At 40.6% G+C, this 25,295-nt stretch overlaps 4 protein-coding genes across 7 annotated transcripts; 1 reads left to right on the forward strand and 3 right to left on the reverse strand.

Annotated features, from left to right (window-relative positions):
* Nucleotides 1-978: 978 nt before the first annotated feature.
* LOC111949317 lies at nucleotides 979-3,212 on the reverse strand. Its single transcript, XM_023966375.1, has 3 exons — nucleotides 2,493-3,212; nucleotides 2,179-2,296; nucleotides 979-1,907 (listed from the first exon to the last, which is right to left on the reverse strand). Exons 1-3 carry the CDS (start codon nucleotides 2,717-2,719, stop codon nucleotides 1,146-1,148), a joined length of 1,107 nt encoding a protein of 368 aa, XP_023822143.1. The 5' UTR covers nucleotides 2,720-3,212; the 3' UTR covers nucleotides 979-1,145.
* A 2,005-nt stretch (nucleotides 3,213-5,217) lies between these two features.
* On the reverse strand, nucleotides 5,218-9,108 carry LOC101172198. The gene is made up of 3 exons (XM_020711701.2): nucleotides 8,873-9,108; nucleotides 7,324-8,279; nucleotides 5,218-5,931 (listed from the first exon to the last, which is right to left on the reverse strand). The coding sequence occupies exons 1-3, from the start codon at nucleotides 8,991-8,993 to the stop codon at nucleotides 5,368-5,370; spliced, it is 1,641 nt and encodes a 546-aa protein (XP_020567360.1). The 5' UTR covers nucleotides 8,994-9,108; the 3' UTR covers nucleotides 5,218-5,367.
* Nucleotides 9,109-10,431: 1,323 nt separating this feature from the next.
* Nucleotides 10,432-17,297, forward strand: haus3 (HAUS augmin like complex subunit 3). Of its 3 annotated transcripts, none has more exons than XM_004079918.4 (6): nucleotides 10,432-10,543; nucleotides 11,526-12,541; nucleotides 12,652-12,861; nucleotides 14,221-14,453; nucleotides 14,682-14,967; nucleotides 16,343-17,297. In XM_004079918.4, exons 2-6 carry the CDS (start codon nucleotides 11,543-11,545, stop codon nucleotides 16,592-16,594), a joined length of 1,980 nt encoding a protein of 659 aa, XP_004079966.1. In that variant the 5' UTR covers nucleotides 10,432-10,543; nucleotides 11,526-11,542; the 3' UTR covers nucleotides 16,595-17,297. The 3 variants fall into 3 exon arrangements, with proteins under 3 accessions (XP_004079966.1, XP_020567358.1, XP_011485879.1); XM_020711699.2 differs by having other exon boundaries at nucleotides 14,682-14,916; XM_011487577.3 differs by having other exon boundaries at nucleotides 10,444-10,683.
* A 2,853-nt stretch (nucleotides 17,298-20,150) lies between these two features.
* LOC111946321 (prostaglandin reductase 1-like) lies at nucleotides 20,151-22,467 on the reverse strand. 2 transcript variants are annotated; one of them, XM_023948894.1, is made up of 9 exons: nucleotides 22,372-22,467; nucleotides 21,856-21,969; nucleotides 21,725-21,770; nucleotides 21,574-21,633; nucleotides 21,281-21,448; nucleotides 20,885-21,158; nucleotides 20,711-20,816; nucleotides 20,440-20,558; nucleotides 20,151-20,360 (listed from the first exon to the last, which is right to left on the reverse strand). In XM_023948894.1, the coding sequence occupies exons 2-9, from the start codon at nucleotides 21,959-21,961 to the stop codon at nucleotides 20,250-20,252; spliced, it is 990 nt and encodes a 329-aa protein (XP_023804662.1). In that variant the 5' UTR covers nucleotides 21,962-21,969; nucleotides 22,372-22,467; the 3' UTR covers nucleotides 20,151-20,249. The 2 variants fall into 2 exon arrangements, with proteins under 2 accessions (XP_023804662.1, XP_023804661.1); XM_023948893.1 differs by having other exon boundaries at nucleotides 22,330-22,427.
* Nucleotides 22,468-25,295: the final 2,828 nt, after the last annotated feature.

Raw genomic sequence — 25,295 nt, forward strand, 5'->3', positions numbered from 1 at the left:
AAAGACAAATTTCATTTACCATACCATAAATAACACTGGTGTGTTGGAATATTTATCGATATTTAAATATGTACGCTAATCACTGGGATTCACAGAAACTGAGTTCCGTTTTGTCACTGCATTGACACACGTTCTGTGTCCACTGTTGGGGATGATGAGTAAAGTGAGATAAATAATAATATAAATAATATTGTGGCTACAATTTTAGCTCATACAAATTGTTTAGTAGTTATTAATTGTTTTAGTAGTTAATAATTATATGTCGATGGTTCAAATTTGTTTGTTTTGTTAAACATTCTCACTGTACTCATGTATTCTCTTTTTAAAAAACTGCACTTTTATTCTATTATAACAGATTTGTGTATTTTCAGATTGTGCTTGGGGATGCCCGTCCTGTGCAGCTACTTTTGGCAAATCCAGGGCCAGATGTTGATTTCTGGTTTAGACTGGTGTGACTTTGTTGTCTACACACAGGAGGACATGTTTATTCAGAGGATTCCCAGAGACAATGAAATCACCAAAACAATGAAAGTAAAAATTGATTTATTTTTATTTTTATTGTTACCTCTTTGCTTTCCTAAATAATTAGATTCTGATTGCCTGTCACACTTCTTTATAGAGTGCTGTTAATTTCTCTTTTCTCCATTTCTCTTACTGGCAGTAACTCTTATTAGTTCAATCCATTTCAAAATATTTGTACATATATATTGATTCAAGTTTTTATATTTTTTCTTAATTGTATTACTATGTTTCTTGTTGTATTAATACTAATCTATTATTAAATTACATGTTACATGTTCTTCCGATTAATTTTTTTGATAATTGGTTACCTAAAAATAGTATTTTATAACTGTTGTTTGTAAATTGGGAGCCCTAAATAAATGTTATTCAGTAAATAATTCACTGTGCATGAAAGTATTATTCTTATATTACAGATGGCTTAAAAGCATTGGTGAGGTAAAGTACATATAACATGCAAATAATTCAGTAGTTCTTTATTCAAAGAGTATGTGCAATGTACAGCAGTGCATACATAACATTAATTATAAAATTCAATTTATACAAAGTAATTTACAAAGGTACATTCAAAGAAAGTAGTTATACAAATGGTCATAGGTTATTAATTTTTTTTTTTTCTACTGCTGCTACTCTGGCTTCTTTGCCCAAGCCTTTACAAGAGGCCCGTTTTCATAGTTCGTCAGAAGACATGCAACAGTATACAGCTGATTAATGTTGCCAAAAAGCCGAAGTGGAATCTCTGTGTCAAAGAACTTGTGTTCCTTAACACGCCGTATGAGGCGCTCAACATGCACCCTGAGGCGTGCAATTGCTTGGGTCTCCCTGACCTCACAGGCAGACATCTGGGATCTTCCAGAGAGAAATGCTGGCCTATAAATCTTGCAAGGTACAAGGTCATCAACCAGAAAACCTCGGTCGACCATGATGGCCATTCCAGGTCTCAAAAGGGAGAGAATTCTAGACTCACGCGTGATCTGTTTGTCACTGATGGAACCAGCGTACAGTTGAGAAATAAATGTGACCGCCCCATGAGGAGCCACTCCAAGCAGCCCTTTGAGAGTACAGTGGGACTTGTATGCTGAGAACATTTCACTTTGGAGAAGAGGTGATGAAGGGCACTGGCACCTTAGCTCTGTGCAGTCCAGGATGACTGTAGTGTCTGCATAGTCCTTAAACTCAGCTGGCAGATGTGCCCTTATTTTCTCCTCTGGTATCCAGATCCTCACAGACCCTAGCACAGTGTACAGAAAGTTGCTCCATGTTGTAATGATCCGACTGACTGTGGACTGGTGGACTCCATACCGGTCAGCAAGATCACGCTGTTTTGAACCCAGTGCCAGGTAATTGAGAAACATGAACATCTCATCAATGGGCTGCAGGAAACGAGTCTGTTCAAAAGAAAAACAATTTGCGTTATGTTTCTCTCAACCTCTATTAGCCCTGATCTTTGTTAAAGGGATAGTTCACTTCAAAATGAAAATCATATACTCAGTGAATTTCTTTCTTTCTTCAAAATATATTCCTTTGTGTTCAGCAGAAGAAAGAAATTCATACAGGTTTGAAACAACTTGAGGGTGAGTATATGATGACAGAATTTTAATTTTGAAGTGAACTATCCCTTTAAGTTTTATTGTATGGGCCATGTAAATAACTACTTACTACAGTGGAACTTGGCTCTGTAAAGGTGCCTCTCTGTGCTTGTGTCACACTGACCATATTTGGCAGTGATGGCTCTATTAAGGCCCAGAATCTCATCAGCAGGTCATAGGATGCAAATCTAAATAAATACAATTCAGATATAATCATTTAAATATTATATCAGTGTATACTATGATATTACTTGGAAGCATTTCAAATATACAACTCTGTTAGCCTTCCTCTCTCCCTCTCTCTCTCTCTCTCACACACACACACACACAACTATATCTGTTGTTGCAAAAGTAACGTTACTACAGAACAATCTGATATCTTACCTTGTGAAAAAACGTATGTCCTTGTCTGAGGCAGCAAAACGATGGATTCCAAAGCGCTGATTCATTGTCAGCTTCTCGACGTGTTCCCTCAGCTTGAGAATCTCATCTCTGAGAGAGATTTTGTCATCAAGGGCTAAATCAACAACTGCAGGATCTGAAGCCGAAGCGTAGTCGTGGTCCATAGGGATATCAGCTTTCTCGCCTGCGTCGCCGTCATCCTCCGTCATCGGAGGCGGACGCTCTCTCCTCTCCCACACCCCCGGTCGTGAAGTGGGAAGGGTGAAATTGTTCCACTCAAACAGTGCTGGGACAGCTCCCTTGTTTTATAGCCGCCTCCCGTCTCTGATAAGGGCTCACGAACATCATCCTTGTTAAAATGTCGGCTACATACTCTGGTATGGGGAGTAACTGTGAATTTGTCCCTCCGGATAGCTACAAGCCATTTTCGCCTGATTTCCGCGTCAGATGGAAATGTATGAAAACTAAGTAAACTGTTGTACTTGCTCGAAGCTTGACACAGAGGCACACAGCAATGCTCGGCTGTACTATAGATGGTTCGCTGAAATTTGAACGTTTTCTTACTAGTCATATTGTAGTTGCTGTTATATCGCTTTGTAAACAATCGCCTCAGCGCGAGCGGAAATGGCTTAGCAGGCTGAGATTTTAGCGGAAGTACGTCATCACCTCCGTGTGCATATAGCCTATTGGACAAACTGCGGCCTTTCTGACAAGTAGTCAATGATCCAGGAGACCAAGGCACCGTCCACACCCATCTGCTGCAGCTTCTCACCCGGTAACAAAGCCCAGACGGTATAGCATCAAACACTATTGTAAATTCTTTTGGGGAAAGTTATATCGCATAATAACTTCCCAGTAATTGTATAACAACCCGGCTTCTCTTATTGACTGACCAAAATAATGCTGTTATTAAACCAGTTATTTGAAAAACATCTGTTTGTTTTTTAAAACAATATTACAGTTATTCCAGATAAATCAACTGTGTGGGGAGAAGTTGTGTTTGTATGAAAACCCAAACTAAGAGAACCTGTTAATAGAAGTTTGACAGTTTCAAAGGGATTTTTGGAATACTGTAATTGCAGCACAGCAGAAAGTTATGGCCACCTACATTTCAAAATACAAAATATGGAATCAAGTTTCGATTAGATGTGGGGTTATTTAAAGATTTCTTAATCCAAATGACCCATTGTTAAGCATGCAGAAATCAACAAAATGTCAGCCACCTTTATCAGAGGAATTTAAAGAAACCTATTCCCGCAGGTAGTGGGTTTGATTTCTCCATAAAAAAGTTGTGTAATATCTTCTTAATTGCATCGCAAACTGCATTGTCCACATGTGAAGACTGAGGATTATAGGTCAAACGAGACTTCCCTTCTTCCCTTCTACCCATAAACCTCTTTAATCAGCCATTGCTCAAGGGTTTGACTTCTGAAAAGGTCTCTATCAGCAACAACCAGACCCTTTGATGGGCTAAGTTTGACATGTGAATTGAGAAGTGATGGATTATTGAACACTAGAACGTCCGTAGAGCAGCCATTTGGCTTTTCTACCTACAATGTCCAAGGGACAGCCAAGTGGCTGGATTAGTTCAAATTTGCATGCCGAAAGAACAGCCCTCTACATAGTTTGCACATGAAGAGCACAGCCATTAGGCTATTCTTTTGGCATGCAAAAAGGACAAGCCAAGTGGCTGGGCAAGTTTTTCATTATTTCTCCTCATTTCTATCACTTTTAGTAAGAGGTCAACACTAGCTGCGGTTACATGGGCAGAATATATTGATCGGATCAATGGTCGGGTTAAAATTCACCCGTGCACATGGGATCAGAAAACCTTTTTCCGATTAGAAGAAACGTTCACATGGCTCACATTTTCAGTCGGAATAAATCATTTGGGCATGCGCAGTAGTGTAGAAAATACCGGAAGGAAAATGTGTCCCGTTGTAAACAAACCTTTGCTTTGCTGTATTTATGCAGCAGCTCGGTAAAAGAGGCGATCTTCCAAACGGGCTTTTATTAATGTTATGGATATTATGAAGTGCCTGTTCACTCATCATTTTATATTTAATCCGTGTGGTCAGTACTTTTTTTGTGGAAGAACTGAGCTGGAAGAAGAACCCAGTAGGACAGGCTAACACGCGCTAACAACATTAGCCTTTTGATGGACACAAAATCCAAGACCATGCGGGAAACGCTGCAATCAGCCTTTATTTTGTCGGGGCACAACTTTCAACGTAACAAAGCACCCTCCCCTCAAACACATTAATAAATCCGGCTGCTCTGCTCAGAGAGGTTCACTCGGTCCACTGGCACCGGAGCACGAACGCAGAGCTCGGGTGCCGGGTCCAGACGTCACTGGACACGTTTCCCCCCCGCATCTCCCTCGTGAGGAGTGAAAGAGAGGGGAGAGCCAGCGGGGCGAGAGCGGAGCGGCGCTTTTCACAGGGCCTCGCAGAGCAGCTGGTCGGTCCTGTATGAGCTCCAAAGCTTTCTCTCAGCGAAACACCATCTATGCATGACGTAAACCAGAGCAGTAGTGACACACGATCGGAATGACCGTTTACATGCTCCACGATCGGATAAACGATCGGTATAACCCACTTATCTCGATCGGAAAGAAATTTTGATCCGAACGAGTCTGACCGGGGCAGAGTATTCCAGATGGCGCGTTTACACGACGCATTTTCTTTCCGATCAGCGTTCTTTCCGATTACCTTTGCCCATGTAAACGCGGCTACAGTTTCGTTTTTCTTTTTTGGCTGAGATTTATTTTTCATGCACAAAAGACAGTTATTTACAGACACAATTCTGACATGTACTAGCAAACAAATCCGTGCCTCATGTGGTCAAAGTGATATATTCAACCCACTACATTGTCTGCACATACTTGGCATTGCCACGGAATCTCCATTCTACATTTGCCACAGGTGTACTTGTAGCAATCAACACATCGCACTGTGGCATGATTATTCTTGCAACGACAGTTCACCTGGCACATTGCCCTTTTCCCTTTGCCAGGCGTGGGAGGTTGTAGCCGAAGATGGTTGTCCTTTTTCGACTTCTCCGCTCCCACATGTGCCTGTGCGAGCTCGCTTGCAAGCTCCACCAGGAAGTCCACTCGCCTCTCCTTTACCCCAGTGCATGCCTGATACAGCACATACGCATTCAGTGCTGCAATGTCAATCATATTGTAAAACACACCGACTGGCCATCGCCGTGTTCCTGAGCGTACACTGTACTCTCGCACCATCTGGTCCATTACATCCACACCACATTTCATACTGTTGTAGTCGGTGACTGTGTTTGGCTTTTTTTTCTTGGTATCCTCAGTCTCAACTACACTGTGCATGCTACTGAGAATGCATACAGTCTTCTTCCGTTTGGGCGCATAAACCGTCAGTGTGGCTCCAGAGGTTGAAAACACCTGATGAATAGTGAGATAAAAAGGTATTATGATTACACTTTAGTGTTTAACACACAGTGATGAAAGTCAGGTAAGGAAAAAATCCCTGAACTTTTCTTTGAGCGATATGGCGGGCACAGAGCGAAATTTTGGAAAAATACGTGGTCTTAGATGCATTCTGGTGCATTCTGGCAACTAGTTATTCACTTCTTTATCAAGAAACTAAGACTAATTGGAGCATCATGATTTGTCATTCAAACCCCTAGTTTGACTCTCCATTAAGGACTTGCTGGTCCCAAAAAAGAATTTGGAAAATTGCTCAAAGTAACACAATCCTACAATCTACGCTTTTCCTTAAAGCTGCAAAACATACAATTGCTAAAATATAGTAACATCAAAGCCCCAAATGGCAAAAAGAACACCAGTAACTATGATATTCTATGAAAATACCTCGGTTATTTATACATTATTTCTGCTTTAGAAATGACTGATGTACAACATCCACTTGCACTGTTTTCTCAAACTATAATTACATCAAAATATGGGATCTGCTTTAAACTATAATTCTATAACATAATACATCAATTCTTTAACACCAATACTAAGTAATCTGGGAAATATCAAAACAAACATACAAACTAAGCTAAACATTGTAAACATTATTTTTTAAGGGAGTGCGGGTCCAAACCATCAAATACTTATAATTAATGTCAACTATACTGAACTAAATCATGGTAATTAGGAAATACAAATAAATTAGATAAAGAAATGTATTCAAAATAAAAACTGAAACTCAAAACTAAAATTGAAATTATTTCAAAATGTGGTTTTGAGATTATTTTACACAAAAAAGTATTTGACCTACACTACCTTAAAAATCTTTTTTTTCCAGCCAAGACCACTTCAATTTGTTTTTTATCGTCTTCTCACAACTGAGGTCGTGACCACGCTCAATAATGACGATGCCTGCCATTATTTTAACACAAATTTGATCGCAAACTCTTCAGATGTGTTTGTGAAAGTTTAGCGTGGGTCCGCCAGTTTTGGTGTCTAGGGAAGCAAGTCACGCTGACCACGTGGTGCAGACAGAGCCAATCAGACCCATCGACGCATCCGAAAGCAACTAAAACGTCCCGTCATTGGTCAATTAGGCCGGGAAGACGAGAGATGGCCACGACCATAGAGGAAGCGATCTGCGGAGAAATATAGAAAATAAAGCTAAAATTAGCTGATTTCAGACCATTTTTTAATCCGGAAAGCGATTTGTCCGTAGAGATCAGGTCTTTATTTCCCGGAAAGTACGTTCGGTTTGCTCAAAAACCCGGATTTCCGGGAATTCCCGGAAGACTTTCATCACTGAACACAAAAAAAGCTAAATATCTAAGCACAACATAAAACCCACATGCATCTTACCTGGGTACTGAATTCATTGCGGTCCAAAGGCTTTTTGACTGATTCTGGAAGATCCCGACGAATCTTGTTCACTGTGCCAAGGAGGGTGGTCTTGCGGCTGAGCAGTTGCCGTGCAAGTGACACAGAGGTAAAGAAGTTGTCTGTGGTAACACTTCTACCTTTGTCCAAAAACGGTTCCATGAGTTTCATCACCACATTTTCTGATAGTCTTTCCCCCATCGGACGACTGGGGTCTTTGCCAAGATATGGAATAATATTGCACACATACTTTGATTTCAAGTCGCATGCCACCCAGAACTTGATACCAAACTTGTCGGGTTTTGTTGCAATGTACTGAAGGAAACAGCAGCGAGTCTTTGTTGGAAAAAGCTGCTTGTCAATGGTGATATACCTGCCTGGGTTGAATGATTTGATGCAGTTCGCAACAAAAGACCCCCAAACATTTGAGATTGCAGCAAACTTGTCAGTCCCAACTTGTTCCATGCGCGTGCCCTTGTAATCAAAGCGTAAATGTCGCATGATATCTTTGAAGCGGTTTCTGGCCATAATTTTGGAGATCAGTGGATTTCCCATTTTCGCTGACCATGCATCGTGCATTGATGGAAGTTTGATCACCCCCCGCACAAGGAGGATGGCAATAAATCCCATTAGTTCAGGGAGGGCCATGAACCAGCTGTCATCTTCTGTCTGATGTCCATGCTGAACAGTACAGTCCCGAATAGTCCGTAGCATGTCCAGAGTGAGGAAACAAAGGAAACTCTGTAAGCGAGTCGAAACCGTACTTTGGACTGAAGCAGTTGGCTCTCCCTCAGTAGTGTAACCTTCAACTGGGCTGTGATGGAGAGGCCTCCCAACCTGTTCCTTATGCCATATTGTGCCATCTTTTGCTATCTCTGTAGGCGCAGTGTGTGTCTCCAGTCGTCCTCTCTTTTCTGGTGGCGGTGAAATCTCCTCATCTGTGATCAGATTTGAGATGTGAGCAATGAAAACCTTGAGCAATGTAAAGCTATAAGTTGTTTCACCTGTTTATTTTCAAATTGTATTCTTTTTAGTTGAAATATAGTTGAAACTTCAAATTCTAAAACATGTCAAATATGCCCCCTTTGCCTCCCTTTTCAAAAACACAACTGCCATAGGCAGCACGGTGTTTTGGTGGTCAGCACAATTGTCTCACAGCCGGAAAGTTCTTAGTTCTCTGCAGGAGCCTTTCTGTGTGAAGTTGGCACGTCCTGTGCGTGTTTGCGTGTGTTCTCTTCATGTGCTCCGGCTTCCTCCCCCAGTCCAAGATACGTGTGGTTAAATTAAATGATGACTCTAAAATTGTCCTAGGTGTGTATGTGAGTCTGCCTGGTTGGTTGTTTGTCTATCTATGTGGCCCTGCAATGGACTGGTGACCCATCCAGGGTGCACCCCTGCCCAATTGCGTGTGACTAGCTGGGATGTGCCACAACCCCTGTGATCCTGGCCAGGATAAGCAGACACAGAAGATAAATGGATAGACAAATGCTATAATCAGCTAATTTAAAACACGATATTTATGAAATCTTACCAGAAGATGTATCAGAGTCTGAGTCCAGCTGAAGGACTATCTCTTCTCCTTCAGAGTCGCATGGGTTGACTTGCTCCAGGATCATTTTCAATGTCTGCTCAGTGTTATAAAATTTAGGCATCTTTGTTTTTCAGTTGACAAACTGTTAGTCAAAGTTTCTCAGAGCTTGGAGGCTGTTTTGAAGCAGAAAACCTCCCCCACCCTGATCTGAGCAAAGAATGTGGTTAGCTAGGACTTTGGCTACGTTCACACTGCAGGCTGAAACGACCCAATTCCGAATTTTTTGCCCCTAAGCGGCCCAATTCCGATCTTTTCATGACAGTCTGAATGACACAGATCCGATCTTTTCAAATGCGACCCAGGCCCCGTGGGTTTGCCGGCCTGATTCCGAATTGTAGCCGATCTTTTCAATTGCGACCGCCGTCTGACCGGCCAGGCGACTTGATTCCGAACTGTACGTCATCGACACGCAACAAACGTCATCATTTTGCGTTGAAGTAGGCGGGAACGAGAACGTAAACATCAACCATGGTGGACGATGCTGCTGAGATCAGTCAGTAGAAGGGAAGAGAGGTCACCGATTGGATTAATATTTGGGCTGATCGCTCTTTTCAGGCCAAACTCCAGGGCTCTGATCGCAACTGGGCGGTTTTTGAAAAAAATTCCAGATAAATGGCAGAGCGTGGTGTTGAACCTTTACCGCGATAACTTTTTTTTCTTTCTCCCCTTTGACCGTGGTCAGAAGCGCGGGGGACCCAGGCAATCCCCCTCCTCCTCCTCCCTGTTCTGATCCTTAGATTCTCCAGAACGGGTTAATAAAGAGTCCATAGCATTTATTTTGGGGGAAACCTTCTTTTATTACCGTCCTCCGTAACACACAACATGAATGCGCGCCCACACTGCCCCCCCCTATTCTCTATCGCGGCACGCGCTTGCACACACGCGGGCGCGCGGCCCCAGCACATACACATTCCTCTTCCACTACAGTGGGTACAGACGATCCCGACTCCAATGCCTTCTTAAAATGAGAAGATTGTAATTGTGCTGCTCCTTTGTGAAAATAAATTTAATATTACAAAAAGAGCTCCGCTTTTGACAACACTGTTGTTGACATCCATTGTTAACGTTGGCTCCGCAAACGAGTGACGTCGTTCACCGTTGAGTATTCTTCTGGCTTCTGCGCATGCGGGTCTCGTTTGGGTCGTGTCACGGTCACACTGGAGATCACAAAAGTTCGGATTTACTTGGAAATGTGAACGGTCTAGCAAACAATTCGGATTTTTTCAAAAAATCCGAATTGAGCATTAAGCCCTGCAGTGTGAACGTAGCCTTTGTAATGTCTTCATCCAGATGATCAGGTAGTTAGTGCTGCATTTACAAATGAATGGTGGCTAATTGTAGGCTGTTGTATTAGTCATTTTGAGCCACCCAGCCATTTGGCTTTGCTCTGGACGCCGCAGGGGGAGTGAAAAATCCTGGACATCCTACCTAGCGTTAAACAAGAGCGGAACGACGGAGCAAAACTGTTGTGACGTAAAACGTAACGTCTGACAACGTGGTTTGCGTAATGACGTAGCCTCTGTTTGGAAGTTTGGCGCGGACAGCTGAGCTACCCGGCAGAATCACTGTGGAGGAGAATGCGAATACGGTTTTCTTTCTTTAAATATCAACGTGAGTTTTTGTTTGTTAAAAACAGTAACTGTCGCAGAATTGACACCTTATTACCAACCGAATTAGAAATGCTTTAAAGCCAGCAACGCCGTCGTGTATATCTGCTCTCTTTAGCTAGGAAGCTAGCTGCTGTGTGTCAGGTTAGTTTTCATGCTGGGTGTTTACGTGGCTAACAGTTAGCCTGCTTTAAGGCTAACAGGCTGTTTCCACTTAAACCTGATTAACTAAGTTGTTTTTGCATTCAAAAACCGACACTGTAAATATTTTTTTTTCTCCCGGGGACGGCCAACCTTGATACGATTGAGAAATGCGGCGAGATCATTGGCGATCAAGACTATTGTTGTTGTGTACCTATGTGTACTGCCCTCATGAACCTAACATTTTTACTTTGCATTTGGAGATATTTAAAGTTGAGTTGTTCAAAAGATCAACTCCAGTGAAAACCGTGTTTTGTTCTTTAAACATGATTGGAAATGGTTTATTTCAAGCAATTAAAATAAAAAATAAAATAAAAGAAGACGAAGAAAAATTAGCAACACCATTCTATACACAAATACCGAACTTTGCATAGTAAGGTATGACAATAATTTATTACCAATTGTAAATATTTCAATTGTTACTCTTAATCCTAAACAGACATGTTAACTCAAATGCATGCAGAATATGAAACAGTGAGATTATTAAATGTTTGTCGAAAAGGAGTTTATTTGATTGTTTGAAGGAAGTGGGAGGAAGCGAACTTACATTATCCCACCCCTGTTTGGCTTTACTTACCTTTTTATTTTCTTAACATAAATTATAATTATCCGGGTTTTAACTTCTAATCAGTTATTTATACTTTACCAACAGAGATTCAGGGCGATAAAAAATCCATCACTAGCAATAAATCACATTTTCTGTGAAGCATTTGAGCTACTGGATAACAAAAGTGTACGTTTCTTCATCTGATTCTGTGTTCTACATTGCATTGCTTCCTGTGCAGCTTAGTACCACACAAACATGCTGAATGGTGCCCAGTTTGTGGAGGCCCTTGGCCGTCTTGGTTACCCTAAAACCTCATCACTAAAGGCTGCAGAGTTCGACTGGCTGTTTGACCGTTCACCAGAGAACCTCCACTTCCTGCGCTTTGTGTGTCGCACCCTCAACCGAAGCAACGTTCTCTCCCCAGAAGAGGTCGCTGCGTTTCAAGAGCTACAGAAGTCAGGCAAACCTATTTTAGATGAAGCTGCTTTAGGAGAAGTTCTGAAGATTGCTGGACCTTCAGGTGGGAGCAGTGCAAACATCATTGGTCCCCTTTCTTCTGTGGTTTCACCGTTTACCCGGGAAAAGGATTTAGCTGTTGAGGACTTGGAAGCAGAACTACAGGAGCTGTGTAGAGAAAAAGGGCTGAAACAGCGACGTTACAACAAGTTGCAGATTTTAGCCGCATCCCAAGCAGATGTTGAGCTTAAACTCACCAGAGAGCTGGATAGCAGAACCTGTAAACTGAATGAAGCCGGTGCTTCTATTAGAGCGGAGAACGCAGAAACCAACACACTGTTACAAAAGCTAACAGATGAGGTGAGCAAGCTTGCATCGTATCTCCCACCACCCTCAGTCAAACATGAAGGAGACCCCCTTTCTCAGTTGAACGTCTCAAGCCCCAGGACCCCCACCTCTCTGCTCTCTCAGCTGTCATTGGATCCATATCTGCATCAAGAGGAACGTAACACCAAAAATCTAGCAGCCCTCACTCAGAAACACTTTTTCTCGGGTATTTCAAACATCGTTGAGACTTCTTGCTCCGAGCACTTTCAGGTTCTTGATCTTAGCTCTTGTGAAGATGGTGAAGTTAAGGAGGGCAACCAAGATAAAGTGATTGAGAACAGGAGAACAGAAATGGCAAGGCTTCAGTGGTCACATATTGTGGCTCAGCATCAGTTGATGCTGGCAGTTGCTGAGGAGAAGAGCATTCTAGCAGGGCTGGAATGGCTGTCCGAAAAGAACTGCCAAAGTAAGGTAAACTGAAGCTGTCCCTTGTTTTTATTTTAGAACATCATCTATCTTCTGGTGTGTTTTTTTCAACTTCTGACTTATTTTTATGTTTTCTCCCATCTCATGATTCTTAGAGCTTTTCCAGCTCCTCTTCGCTGCATGTACGAGAAGTGATGTCCAGACAAGAGCTGCAAGCGGTGGAGGCTGAGCTGGACGCTCTGCTTCATGGACCTGTACCTGCTGTTCTCAGGGAGTCGGCCAGACTGCTGAATGTTCCGGTGGTGAGAGGAGACCTGGCTCTGCAGCTGGCCAGACAGGACTACTACACCTCTAGACAGAACCAGGTTAGCAAATAAAAAGCGAAGTAAAATATAGTATTTGTTTGAATGTAATAAGAATTTTATAGTAACTATTATGAATAAAGTTAAATGTCATACTGTAAAGCAGTGGTCTCTAACCTTTCTTAGGCCGCGGACCGGTTTAATGTCAGACAATATTTTCCTGGATCGGTCTTAATAACATTTCCTTTTTTCAACTTTTTTTTATTGTTCAGCTTCCGGTTTCTGAAAAACTCATTTTTCAAATTAAAATGCTACCAAAAGAAATTTAGTCAAAAAAATCCGAAACATTATTAGATTTTTAATTTTGTAGAAGTTGTTTCTGATTTGTAAATAATTCAATAAAAGCGACATTACAGTTTCTTTCATAGCAAACCATTATAACACAGAGAACTCAACCTAGCCTCTGATCATCTTTCAGTGCAAAAAGATTGATCTTCTTTTGTTTTTGCAGAAATCCTGATTCGTTTTGTATTTCTTTAACACAGGAACTGAAGGTTCTTAACAGATGTCTGCCTAATTCACCCTTACTGTAGGAAAATTCATAAATGTCCCTTTTAAAAGTTTTCATAAATCAGAAAAAAAATTCATTTGATTGAATCTTGAGTCTCTGTAAAATGTTTCCAGCTGGTTTAAACTTAGACTTTGTGATGAAGATTTTCCCTTAAAGGTCAAAGTAGACGCTAACTTTAGCCACGTCTGACTTTTAACGATGGATAAATAAAACAAAATAAAATGACACAATCGTCGTAAAACTAATACATTTTCAAATATAATTATGAACATGAATCCACTGTGTCTGTAACTTCATTATCTGTGTGTGTAAAACATTCAAAAGTCAGTCGCCACAAGCGGCAGAGCGAGCCGCTTCTGGTATGTGGGAACGACCGTCTCAATAAATCTGTATTTGGAGAAAAACTCCTGGTTTTGTCTGTAAACAGCAGATTCTTTTTCTGTAAAGTTGAAGGCTCTTCTGCGGTTTCCTCACTGACTCTTTTCTCCCCAAAGAAACTTTTCAAATACATTTGATTGGTTAGTTTTTATTAGCTTTTAGCGTTGAGCTACTAACGGCCCGAGCAGCTGCTCAAAGTCACGTGACGCATCAAGACAGACACCATTGTGGTGAACAGAATCCAGCAGTTTTCCAAAAATAAAACTTCAGTCTGTATCAGAAAATAAACAAAACGGAAACGATCAAAGTTAGCGTATGGATATTTTTCTGTCTGACTTTACAGCAGTAAAGCCAACTTCTGCTCATCTCGAAAGAGGAAAAATAAATAAGTAAAGCAGACAAATTTATGTCAGCATGTTGCAAAAGGAATAAGCTATAAAATGCTTAACTAAGCCTTCTTTTTGTCCAAATAGGTGCGTGACTACTTACTCCGCCAGAAAGCCTCCTTTGACTTGCTGCTTTTGGCTCAGGAGGTGGAGCTGAGGAGGTGGAGGATATGTCAAAACCAGCTGAGCGAAGTCAAAGGCCGACTGACGAAGGAAAGCAAAGAAGCAGCTCTGAGAATGGAGATTCTGATTCACCCAGACTTGGGCATCAATCCAAAGCCCAGCCCTATAATCAGCTGCAACGATGCTTCATTCAGCAGGTAAATGCACAAAGGTTTTGAACTGAATACATTGCTGTCTGATGGGACAACCCCATGAGATGGATTGCCTGAATTCAGGGATGCCCACACTTAGATATGAATTGATTGATGATTATGTTTAAAGTATCCAAGATTTCTATTCATGCTCATTTACGGCCATGTCGCCCAATTCCTTTAGAAAAAAATCACAAAGTCTTTCTTTTTTTGGATATCCCTCCCCTCCTGCAGACTGCTCCAGATCCTTGACCACGATTCAGGCAGCAGTAAACTGGAGCCATTCCAGACATATGAAGCTTTAGACCAGGCTGCCCGTGATCTGACGCACAACCTGCAGCTCACTCGAGATTCAGTGGCCAGTGCTTGCCATGAGCAGAACTACACAGCAGCTCGCCTTTATAGCAACTGCGAGATACTTCACAGGGCCACGTACACAGCGCTCCAGCAGCTGATCTTAAGCCCGCAGGTACGTCCTACGGCCAATACTGACCAGGAGCTCCTTTGTCCCAACGCACAGGTGGGTGTATTTCTTTTTCGTTTTTTCTAACCATTGCCGAGTGCAACTAACCTCTAATGTAAGTCAGATAAATCTTCCAGTCCTGGGTGCTGGTGGTGAGGGGAGTTGGTGGCACGTGTTACTATGCTGTCTATGGGTTCAGGATTAAACAGATTAAAGGTCTGCTTTTGGGCTCCACTCTAGTCCAGAACGTCACCTGTTTTGCCTCTCTCCTGAAATAATTCCATGTTTGTGGTGTCACTGCCAGTTACTGGTGCATTGTGGACTGCAGCAGTTTACAGTCATGCAGACCTCACCTGTCTGCTGCATTAAAACCTACGGTACTAAATATGCTGTTCAGATAGTCCAACAGGTTGAAAGTGGGATTCTGCTTTGTGTTTCATCATATCGAGAAAAAAAAAAATACCTGAGGAAAAAAATGGTAAATGGCGTGTACTCGCAGAGCACTTTTCTACTTTATTCGGAAGCCCAAAGTCACAGTCCCATTCACCCATTCACACACACATTCACACGCTGATGGCGACTCCGCTGCCGAACACTGATGCCAACCTTCCACCAGAGGCAAGGTGGGGTTCAGTATCATGCCCAAGGACACTTCGACACGTGGGAGGGCAAAGAGTAATTTTAGAGTTGGCCGCCCACTCTTGCTAACAAGTGATGGGTATCATGAGCTGGGAGTGTCCTTCCCTTAAAGTCACACTCTGATATATTTTCCATGCGTTCCCAATGATCCTTTAATTATGATTATTCCGTTTTTAGCCAAAAAAAAACCCAAAAAACTGTCATTTCTATGACATAGTTTCTGTAGAGTTACAGGAGTTCATTAGAAATTCACCTCCGAGTTGTGGGCGTGACTGTTGGTCCCAATGCTGAGAGCTCTCTGTTTGCACGCTCTATGCTAGCCCACAGCCCTTTAAACTCCCAACCTAACATTAACAGTCAAGCAAAAATGGCGAGAGACATCAGAGCGTTCCAGCCGTACAGTTTTGAGCCACATGTCAGCTTAGACCAGGAAAACAAAGACGTCCATGGATGCATCAGAATGGAGTGGAGCAGAGCAGGGAGCTTGTGGCCCACCCAGCGTATTTTCTACATCCCAAATACGACCTTTTCCCAACAGCATTTTTTCATCCGCTCCTGATTCACAACAATTTCCTCCATCATCAGAAAAATTCCACAAGAAAATGTTACAAACACGAATAACACAATTTTCACCAGAGTTGGTCCTTAATGCCATCTTCCCGACCGCTCAAAAAAGCTTTTTGTCTGAGTTTATTTGAAACCCAAAAGGCTTGAATCCAGCAAAACTTGGCATGTTGATGATAAAGTCCCTTCAATGTCAGATTAGAGGTCAACGTGGATTTTTCTCTTACAGGAGCTGTCAGTGAAACTTGTGGAAGCAGAGTCTCAGCTGCAGGATCTGCAGCGAGTACTGCAAGAAATTCTGGGTGACCTGAAAGGCAAGCGTTCGCTGCTGGAGCGTAGCGCCCCTCTCAGGCAGGAGAGGGAGCTGTACGTCTATTTTCATTTGGATGCCCGCTTGCTGCAGAAAATAGTCGAAGATGTGGAGGTCAAAGCCGGTAGAAAAAAGAACGCGATGAAGCCGGAATCTTTATTGAATTTCTGATGACAACTCTAGTCCATCTTTAGCAATGAGCTATTGTATTTTTTTTCTTTCAAACTAAATTTAGATAGTAACTGTTATAATGTTAAAGATCAAAGACAGCTGGTTTAATTTGTAAATAAATAGAAATATAATGATTTTTAGTTGTTATTATTTTTTTTTTATCTTTTAGAATGCAATTTTGACCATTTCTGTCAGTGACTAAGATGAAAATGTCTATTTTTCAGGTCTTTTTTTTTTTAATAATAAAAGGTACAGAAGCAGAATGTCTGCCTTCTGTCATCACAGGCAATTTCTGACTCATGAAAGAGTTATAAAAACTATAAAAAGTAAAAAAGCTATAAAAAGTTTTGTTTTAAATGTAAAATGTCTAAATAACATTTCCTTTTTCCAACTTTCAATCCAGCTACTCTGGGTTAAGTGTTGTATAAATGCGTTTTTGAACTGTTGTTTTTGGAATTTCCGTAATAGATTTTTAAAAGAGCAACAAATGGCTCAACACAGCATTTTCTTTGTCTGGGTTTATTTACATCGACCATGTATTGCTTTAAATGTTTAATAGGAAAGTACAGAGAAAGTAACAAGCTCAGTTCCATTGTTGTGAAACCTATCCTGTGCTGCTCCTAAAAGGTTTCTGTGATTTTTACCAGTCTGCATATTGTTTTTAAAGCCTGGATTAATTTAATAAAATGAAGAAAATCACTAACCAATCTCTCTTGTTTCCTTTTTAACTCTTAAGTACTTTATATACAGAACACTTGGCAGGCAGGTTTCATCCAGTAATCCAGAAAACTGCCTCCTCTAAATCAAAGTGTCCTGTGTGGCCAAACGGACAATGACATTATATTTATATGAAACAGAGAAACAGGAGTTTCCTGCTGTTAATATCCTCAATGTTAAATTAAAGCCATGGGTGGCATTGTATGGCCACGGTTAGAAAAAAATGTTTGATCGTTTGATATAGTAAAAGATTTGAAAAACTTATAAAAGATGTACCTTCTGTAACTGCTATGTTGCTGAAGACTGAGTCATTCGGCAGCCAATAAGCTACTGGACGTCGGGGATGTTCCTCCTCCCCTCCGCTTGATTGACATGTCGCTGATTTTACATGTCCAGGTTTAAGAATCGCAACTGCAAGAAATAAAAGCGCAACTCAAAAAGACGATTTCAGAATGGCGAGAAAAACAAATTAGCACCTGAGAAATATGATTGTGCTTTGGGTATTATCCTTTGGTTGCAGAATATGGGTTTTGGTTCTCAATTTATGCATTTTGATTCACAGATTTGGGGTTTTGATTTGCGGTTTTACATATTTGATGCACAATACATTAGGCGCTGATTTGACACCATAATAGCCAATTTCTGACAATGGACACTTGTATTATATACATTTAGGGATTTAATGTCATTTTTTACATGAAAAGTTTTTGACTTTCATGATTTTTAGTGTGTGAATTCACTTATTAATGGATTAAGGTAAAGGTGCGAACAAAAACCAATGTTCAGCGCGTTCTTGAATGCACCACACATGGTCAGGAAACTTTTCACGCTCTCTCAGTGCCTTCAGGCTACTGAGCAGCATCCTGCATCTGTAGGAGTGTGATTTAACGAGGTAGAGGGCAGTTCTGCTCCAGTCCAAATGTGCTATTTGACCTTTTTTAATCTCTTACCTTTTCAACTAATGTAGCACTTTAACCCTTTTGCTATCCTAGGCACTTTAACATTGGGAGTTGGGTCATCTAGACCCACTAGACAGTGCTCTGAACCTTTTTTCTTCAATGATTTGTGATCTTCACTGGTGTCCATGGATTACATGAAATCTTTCCACCATTATCCACCTTTGTCATGGTAGGGAGAACATGTCAATGTAAGGTTGGGGTCATCAAAGATAGCTCAAGGGTTAAAGTTTTTGAATAAAAACTGCGAAAAAGAGAGAATCAAGCTCTTAAAGATTTTGTGGGTGGCTCTCAAAACAGCCGTTCTGGGTCAGTCCTTGGAGGAGAGAGAACAGGATTCTGGAGCTGCCACGGGTCTGTTCCCTCTGCAGGACAGTGGATCATAAAGGAGTCTCTTAGCTGGAGAGCCTCTCTGTTGGCAGCAACCTGAGTGCATCGGGTTTCTCTGCAGTGGGAAGGCCTCATCTGCCACCAAAACACAGCAAACGAGTTCTTTGTTTTTTCTCTGGGGATTGGGGACTCATTGGAGACAGACGATTGAGAGATCCCATGCGAAGCTTCTAACCAAAGGTGGATAAAGCCAGTGTCCCACTGTCACTCGTCCTGCCCCAACATCTATCACAAACAAGCAACCAAAGCACCGTGAGGAACTACAGAAAAAGTTCCTTTTCTTTGGGGGGACTTCAGGACAACATGCTTGCTGTCCACTGCCCCAGAGCAATTAAAAGCCACCAGACAATAACTAAATAGTCTGGGTCCAGGGTGGGGCACTGGTAACTCTTATTGGGAGTAAGTGGTTCTAGTAATGAAAAGGTTTTTGTTTGAATCGCCCTTAGTCTGGCCCGTCTCCCAGGACCAGTTTGAGGTGGAACACCACCCGGCTCCTGGCATCATTCAGGCACGCAAACCCCTCCACCACAATAAGGTGGCGATTCAGGGAGGGGACTTTTATCACTAGCCTATGGTGTCAAATCAGCGCCCAACACATATAAACGGCGAATCAAAACCCCAGATCTGCAAATCAAAATGCATAAATTGAGAACCAAAACCCATATTTTACATCAAAAAGATAAAACCCAAAGCACAGTCATACTTCTCAGGTGGCGATTTGTTTTCTCGCCATTCTGAAATGGTCTTTTTGAGTTGCGCTTTTATTTTTTGCGGTTGTAATACTAAAACTTGCACATGTAAATTCAGCAACATGTAAGGGGAGGTGGGACATCCCTGACATCCAGTAGCTCATTGGCTGCCAAATTACTCACAGTCTTACGTCAACATACTAGTTACAGAAGGTACATCTTTCATAAGTTTTTCAAATCTTTTACTAAATGAAACTATCAAACGTTTACTCTATGTAACCAGAAGACGCGAGCATAGTCAGGTGAGCTCCACCAGTAACTGCTAGTGAAAAAAGATTTTAAAAAGTAAGATGTTGCATGACAAACCATTCATTATAAACAGTGTTCTCCAGTGCTAGCCATGCTACCTCAATGCTAGCTGTGTTTCTGACTCATTTCATGACTTGTATGGATTAAACAAAGTCGATTTCTACGACAGTGTCAGGATCGGTCATGTCAAACCTAGGAATAATTGCCTGTGAATTGTCACTACGAGTAATCAAATATTTTTTTCAAGAAGTACATTACTGTATAACCTAAATAAGGTTTCTAAACATTTCTATTAGGGATTACAGGGACCTAGTCATTCATGATGCAGGTTTTGCTTTCCTTGCCATGTGACCTCAAAAAAGGAAGAGACATTGGAAATGGTACTCCCAGTTCCTGGGACAGATACATTATTTTTGCAAGATAAATACATTTCAATTCAGTGTATTTTATCCCTTAAAATACTATCTTTTGTTGAAGAAATAAGACACACGGATGTGTTTTTTTAGATTTATTTATTTATTTATTGTTTTTTGCTTGATGAATTTGACCTGTAATATCCTAAATTATCTGTTAAAAAATAAATTAAAACAATCCTCAGACAGCAACAATGGCTTTGCCAATGTTGTCTCCATCCAGCATCCCCATAAAAGCAGCTGGCATGTTTTCAAAGCCCTTGGTGATGTGCTCCCGACATTGCAGTTTTCCCTGTAGAAGCAAAGTGCATCTCTGAAAATAAAACTCAAACAAAATCTCCTGATGACATTGCATATCAGGACATTCTCACCTGTTTGCACCACGCCATTAGTCTCTTCAGGCTTTCAGCATCTTTGTGTTTCCATCTGGTGTCCTGGAAACCTTCAATCTTCAGTTGTTTGTGGTTTATAGTCATATGTGGGAATATTCCTTTGAAAAGGTCAAAATACAGTGAAACAATGACAAAAAAACACAAACATTATGCAGCAAAAACCACAGTGTCTCTTTTTTTAAGGCATGAGTTTATATTTAATAATATCCGCAAGATTATAACATAGAAAAGAGTGGATCCAGGTACTAACCTATCTGTGGTGTTGAATCATTGTATATGGAGATGCTACCACACACAGCTACTCTTCCAAAGTTCTTCATTTGTTGAAAAGCCACATTTGAAAAATGTCCTCCAACCTAAAAGTGAAATCTGGAGTGTACAGACCATTAAGAGGCAAAAAGGTTTCATTTTACTGACTACTTACATTTTCAAAGAAGCAGTCGTATCCATCAGGAGAAGCCTTCCTCAGAGCCTCCTCCAGGGAAGAGACAGTTTTGTAGTTGAAGGTTTCATCAAACCCCAACTCCTTCAGAAACGCCACTTTTGCCTCCGATCCTGCTGAACCCACCACCTTACAGCCCTTGATTTTGGCAATCTGTCCCACCACAGAGCCCACGGCTCCTGCTGCAGCATTCACCAGCAGAGTTTCCCCTGCCTTCGGGTCCAAAACTTCTTCTACCCCATACAGAGCAGTCAGGCTGCAGACACCAAAAATGAGAGACTCACCTTTTTGTGGAAGAGTTCTGTTCAGAACATCCTTAAAGAGACACTTTTACATCAAACAAACCACTTTGCAGACATTCAGCTGTACTCGTCTTACCCTGGCATGCCGATAGCTCCCAGTGCCAGTGACAGAGAGACATCTTTAGGCCAGTCAGCCATGACAGGAGTGAGGTCCTTCCCATCTGAGATGGAGTGGGTTGTCCAACCACAAGAACTCACCACATGGCTTCCCACGGGAAAGGCGGAGTTTTTACTTTGGATCACCCTTTTGAAAATTGTAAACCCGTTCAGTCTTGTGTCTCTTTTTTCAAGTCTCATGTTGCACACATATTCATTAAACATGACATTGCATCAAGTCTTAACACTTGTGTAAAATGTACTTTTTCTTACTTTGCCACTTGAGTTCCAATCATGACATCTCCTTCTTTCATGTACATCTTACTGAACAGCCTAGCGAGATAATCAGCAGGTGTTTTGTTAAATGACTGAGTCCATTTTTAAGCCATGTTTTATTACCGGTACTCTTTTCTTCTCAACCCACCTTATGTATGGATCCACACTAAGAAATACTGCCTCCAGCAGGACCTCTGAAACAAAACCAAGTAACCTATTTAACATTTGCCACAAAAAACAAAGTTCTTAATATATATGGCATTTAAAATATTGTCTCGCCTCCATCTTTGGGCTCAGGAAGCTCCTCCACTTTGACACCAAAGTCGCTAGCCTTTGGGAAGCCATCGAAGTGCTTCATCAGAACCCATGACTTAGCCTGGGCCATTATTTTTTCTGTGAGTTAATTATGCAAAATGTATCCAGAAAGAGAAAAAAACAGTGTCACATTTAGCCAATAAAATGCATAAACACTAGTACGTTTGTTTGATATTAAAAAGCAACTGAGTGATAAATTATCTAGTTTTTGTAAATCAAAATAAATTCAGAGAATTTTCTAAAAAATATGCGTAAAATTATACATATAAATCAGGAGGAAAATGTTTTGGATACCAAGTTATCAGAGTTGAAATTCCATTAATAATGCTAATAATAAATAACTCAAACATGCTCAGAGAAGCAACACAGTTTTTTTTTCTTGGAAAAAAAGTCCAAAGCAGGAAGTGTGAGAAATGTATTAATCCATCAGTTTCTCACCTTCAGTTTATCTTGAAAAACGGTGAGAAACAGTTTATTTACCTGACCTGCAGTTTGTTTCTGGAAAGAAACAAGGAAGGATGAGCAAAGAACCTGAAGACTGAACGTGATCCAGGATTTTCAGGTTTTATGTGAGAGCTCTGAGAAAAGTGGGTGGAGAAAAAGATCTGACTAATCCCGAGTGGATGCAGGTTTTACGTGGCGCTGACGCAAGACTGAATAAAATCGCTGAGTGTTGATTTGTGTGCTTACTAATAGTAAGTTTGTAAAACAAGAAGGCAGTTTGACCGCCATAAAGCTGAACAAATAAAGGCTGTGCCACTTCTTTATAACAATGGTGACAGATCTGAACAGGCAAAAACAAGGTGACAGGCTAAAATAAATGAAGCAATTTTCACACGATAACATGAGACAAGAGGTCCAAGTCCAGGCAGTTTCTAAGAAGTGATAATATTTACAAGGTTTGTAGGAATGGAAGCAGCTAGAAAACAAAAAAGCAGAAATTTTAAGAAGTAATCAGAGGTTTCTTATGTTTCTTTGGAGCATGTGGGTTTGTTTTTTAAGACAGAGCTAAAAGACAAAAGATGGTAAATGATTACTGGACAAGTAGAAATTGGATTTTCTGCAGATGAACAAAACATTCCTGAGGGAAGAACATTCAGCAAAGCCAGTGTTCTCACAGTAGTTTACCCCACGATCAGGCTCCAAATTCAAAAGTTACAGATGGTACTGCTGCTGTCAAAAACAGGAAAAACTCATTGAGTGGTTTTCTTTAGGGTCAGTCTTGAGAAAACAATTTATATCTAAAAGAAACGTGGAAAAAGAATTGAGGTTCACAAAAACTTATTTTAACTTTTGGAACAATCCAATTGTCTCTAGTTGTGAATATGCGTGTGTGTGTGTGTGCATGTTTAATTGTGTGGTCCTACAACAGACTGGCAACTTGTCAACATTGTGTCACTGTACAAATCCAGACTGCTTACTTTTTAATAATGACATTGAAATCCAGATAATGTGTCTGCTAGTTTAAAGCTCATACACTGAAAATCTGATGTGGTTTAATATTAAGTTGATGCAATCAAAGTTGCAGAACATTTGACTTTACTTTTTGACTGCTTTTACTGTCTGGGAGGTGTTTCTTTTGGACAGATAAGTGTAAAAAAAGGCTGTTTTTTTTTTCATTTCTGAGATACAAAGCCCTTTAGACTCCATCCACATATACAAAATGACCTTAAAACTTCATATACTTTAGGATTTGTCTGTATGACTTTTCACTTTTGAAGATATGCATTAATCAAAGAAAAACATTATTAACTCTCCCTGGCTACAAAAATTTCAACTCATACCAGTGAAGGGGATCATATCATTGGGCTTTTATTAACTTATTGTGACTTGTCCTTAGCGACTGTCATAATTCTTTAATTTGAAATTATATTGTTTATTAATAAAAAGCTTAATTGGCCAAAAGTTGCTGTATTGTGGTCACAAGTCTTTTTTTTATTACAAAGATTCTGCAATTGTAAAGAGATCAAAGAACTTGTGCAATGCGACCTTTTTTTTTAATTCAGCTCAATCAAAATGGGCCGATTCACCAAGGATGGTATAAGGTGGAATGGTGTGGAGAGAAATGTTTTCTAAAAACATATCTTTAAAGTATTTGATTTCAAAATTGTTTGAATTCAGTTCATTTTAGTTTTTCCTTAAAAATGCATTTGGCAAGACAAATATTTTAGGTTCTACCTCCATATCCTTTTAAATTACTATTTCAAGAGATATAAATTTAAAGCATATTCACTTGTTCTTCAAAATATAAATATCTCCAGCCACATATCCAATGTAAAATTGCACTAAGAGCTTGCAATGTCCTTTCTTATCAATTTTTTTGACCTTTTGTAATTTGTTGGGAAAAGTGCAAATACTGTTCTTTTCTTTATGCTTATTTACTGAAGTAATATTTATTTCATTTGCATTGGCAAACATTTGAAGAACCTTAATCCAGTAAACTAAAGTCATCCTTCCATAAGAGAGGTACCGGTGGGATTTGCTACCACAATGGAGTCACATCTGGCACCAAACCTTAACCCCTTGACCTTTGAAGAACCATACAAAGAATCAAAAGCTTTTTACAGGGAAGAAACACTTTACTTGTTTCTTAATAGAAACTAGAGGGGCCCTGCGACAGACTGGCGACCTGTCCAGGGTGTCCTCTGCCTTCGCCCACAAGTGGCCGGGAAAAGCTCCGGCACCCCTGTGACCCGCAAAGGAACAAAATGGGTTTAGAAAATGAATGAATGAAACTGGAAGTAACAAATGTAATACTCCCATGTTCAAAAGGTAGAGTAAAGTGCTGGAACACAAATGTCAGATGAGTTATTGATTCAAGCTAATCTAACAAGTCTTGACAAGACTCATTTACTGCCTATTTTCATGATCTTTATCTTCAATAGTTCTGAGACTAAGTCATATCAAAAGTGTTGTGTTGCAGCAACACGTTACTTTTTGCTACAATAAAATAGTGTGAAGAATACTGATGAATTTTGAGGAATATTTTACTCCTTACTTGACTAGTAACTTGTTTTCAACAACAGACTCACTGCCCAAAAAGAAGCAAAGGCCATGAGGCAGCAAAATCTTTTTTTTTTGCTTTTAGTTGGTCACTACAAGTTGTTTTATTTTTAATTTAAACAAACTTAAATCACTGAGCTAAATTTACTGTTAGCCTTAATCAACTCAAACACTCTCATCACATATAAACAGGCCTCAGGATCCCTTCCCTCTGTCTTTTCTTCCTTCGTTACTGCTTGCTTCCTTCCTTCCTTCCTTCTTTCTTTCCTTCCTTCCTCCCTTACTGCCTGCTTCCTGCCTGCATCATGTTGGATCTTCTCTTCTCTATAAACTGTATTTCCCCACTTTTGCTCTCTCCAACCTGCTCCTTTCAACAAATGTATGAATAACTACAGTCCACA

The sequence above is a fragment of the Oryzias latipes genome, chromosome 18 (assembly GCF_002234675.1).
Source record: "Oryzias latipes chromosome 18, ASM223467v1".
In the NCBI taxonomy this organism is placed as follows: Eukaryota; Metazoa; Chordata; class Actinopteri; order Beloniformes; family Adrianichthyidae; genus Oryzias; species Oryzias latipes.

Bases quoted from the DNA above. Each gene is read 5' to 3' on its own strand.
- LOC111949317 (XM_023966375.1), bottom strand. From the start codon at position 2,719: ATGACGGAGGATGACGGCGACGCAGGCGAGAAAGCTGATATCCCTATG. The intron at 2,297-2,492 runs GTAAGATATCAG...GTATTTATTTAG, and splicing joins GACATACGTTTTTTCACAAG to ATTTGCATCCTATGACCTGC. The intron at 1,908-2,178 runs GTAAGTAGTTAT...TCTTTTGAACAG, and splicing joins CAGAGCCAAGTTCCACTGTA to ACTCGTTTCCTGCAGCCCAT.
- LOC101172198 (XM_020711701.2), bottom strand. From the start codon at position 8,993: ATGCCTAAATTTTATAACACTGAGCAGACATTGAAAATGATCCTGGAG. The intron at 8,280-8,872 runs GTAAGATTTCAT...ATCTGATCACAG, and splicing joins AGACTCTGATACATCTTCTG to ATGAGGAGATTTCACCGCCA. The intron at 5,932-7,323 runs GTAAGATGCATG...ACTATTCATCAG, and splicing joins GCAATGAATTCAGTACCCAG to GTGTTTTCAACCTCTGGAGC.
- haus3 (XM_004079918.4), top strand. From the start codon at position 11,543: ATGCTGAATGGTGCCCAGTTTGTGGAGGCCCTTGGCCGTCTTGGTTAC. The intron at 12,862-14,220 runs GTTAGCAAATAA...TTGTCCAAATAG, and splicing joins ACACCTCTAGACAGAACCAG to GTGCGTGACTACTTACTCCG. The intron at 14,968-16,342 runs GTGGGTGTATTT...TTTCTCTTACAG, and splicing joins TCCTTTGTCCCAACGCACAG to GAGCTGTCAGTGAAACTTGT.
- LOC111946321 (XM_023948894.1), bottom strand. From the start codon at position 21,961: ATGGCCCAGGCTAAGTCATGGGTTCTGATGAAGCACTTCGATGGCTTC. The intron at 20,817-20,884 runs GTAAGTAGTCAG...TTTCACTTTTAG, and splicing joins ACGACTGCTTCTTTGAAAAT to GTTGGAGGACATTTTTCAAA. The intron at 20,361-20,439 runs GTGAGAATGTCC...TTGCTTCTACAG, and splicing joins TAATGGCGTGGTGCAAACAG to GGAAAACTGCAATGTCGGGA.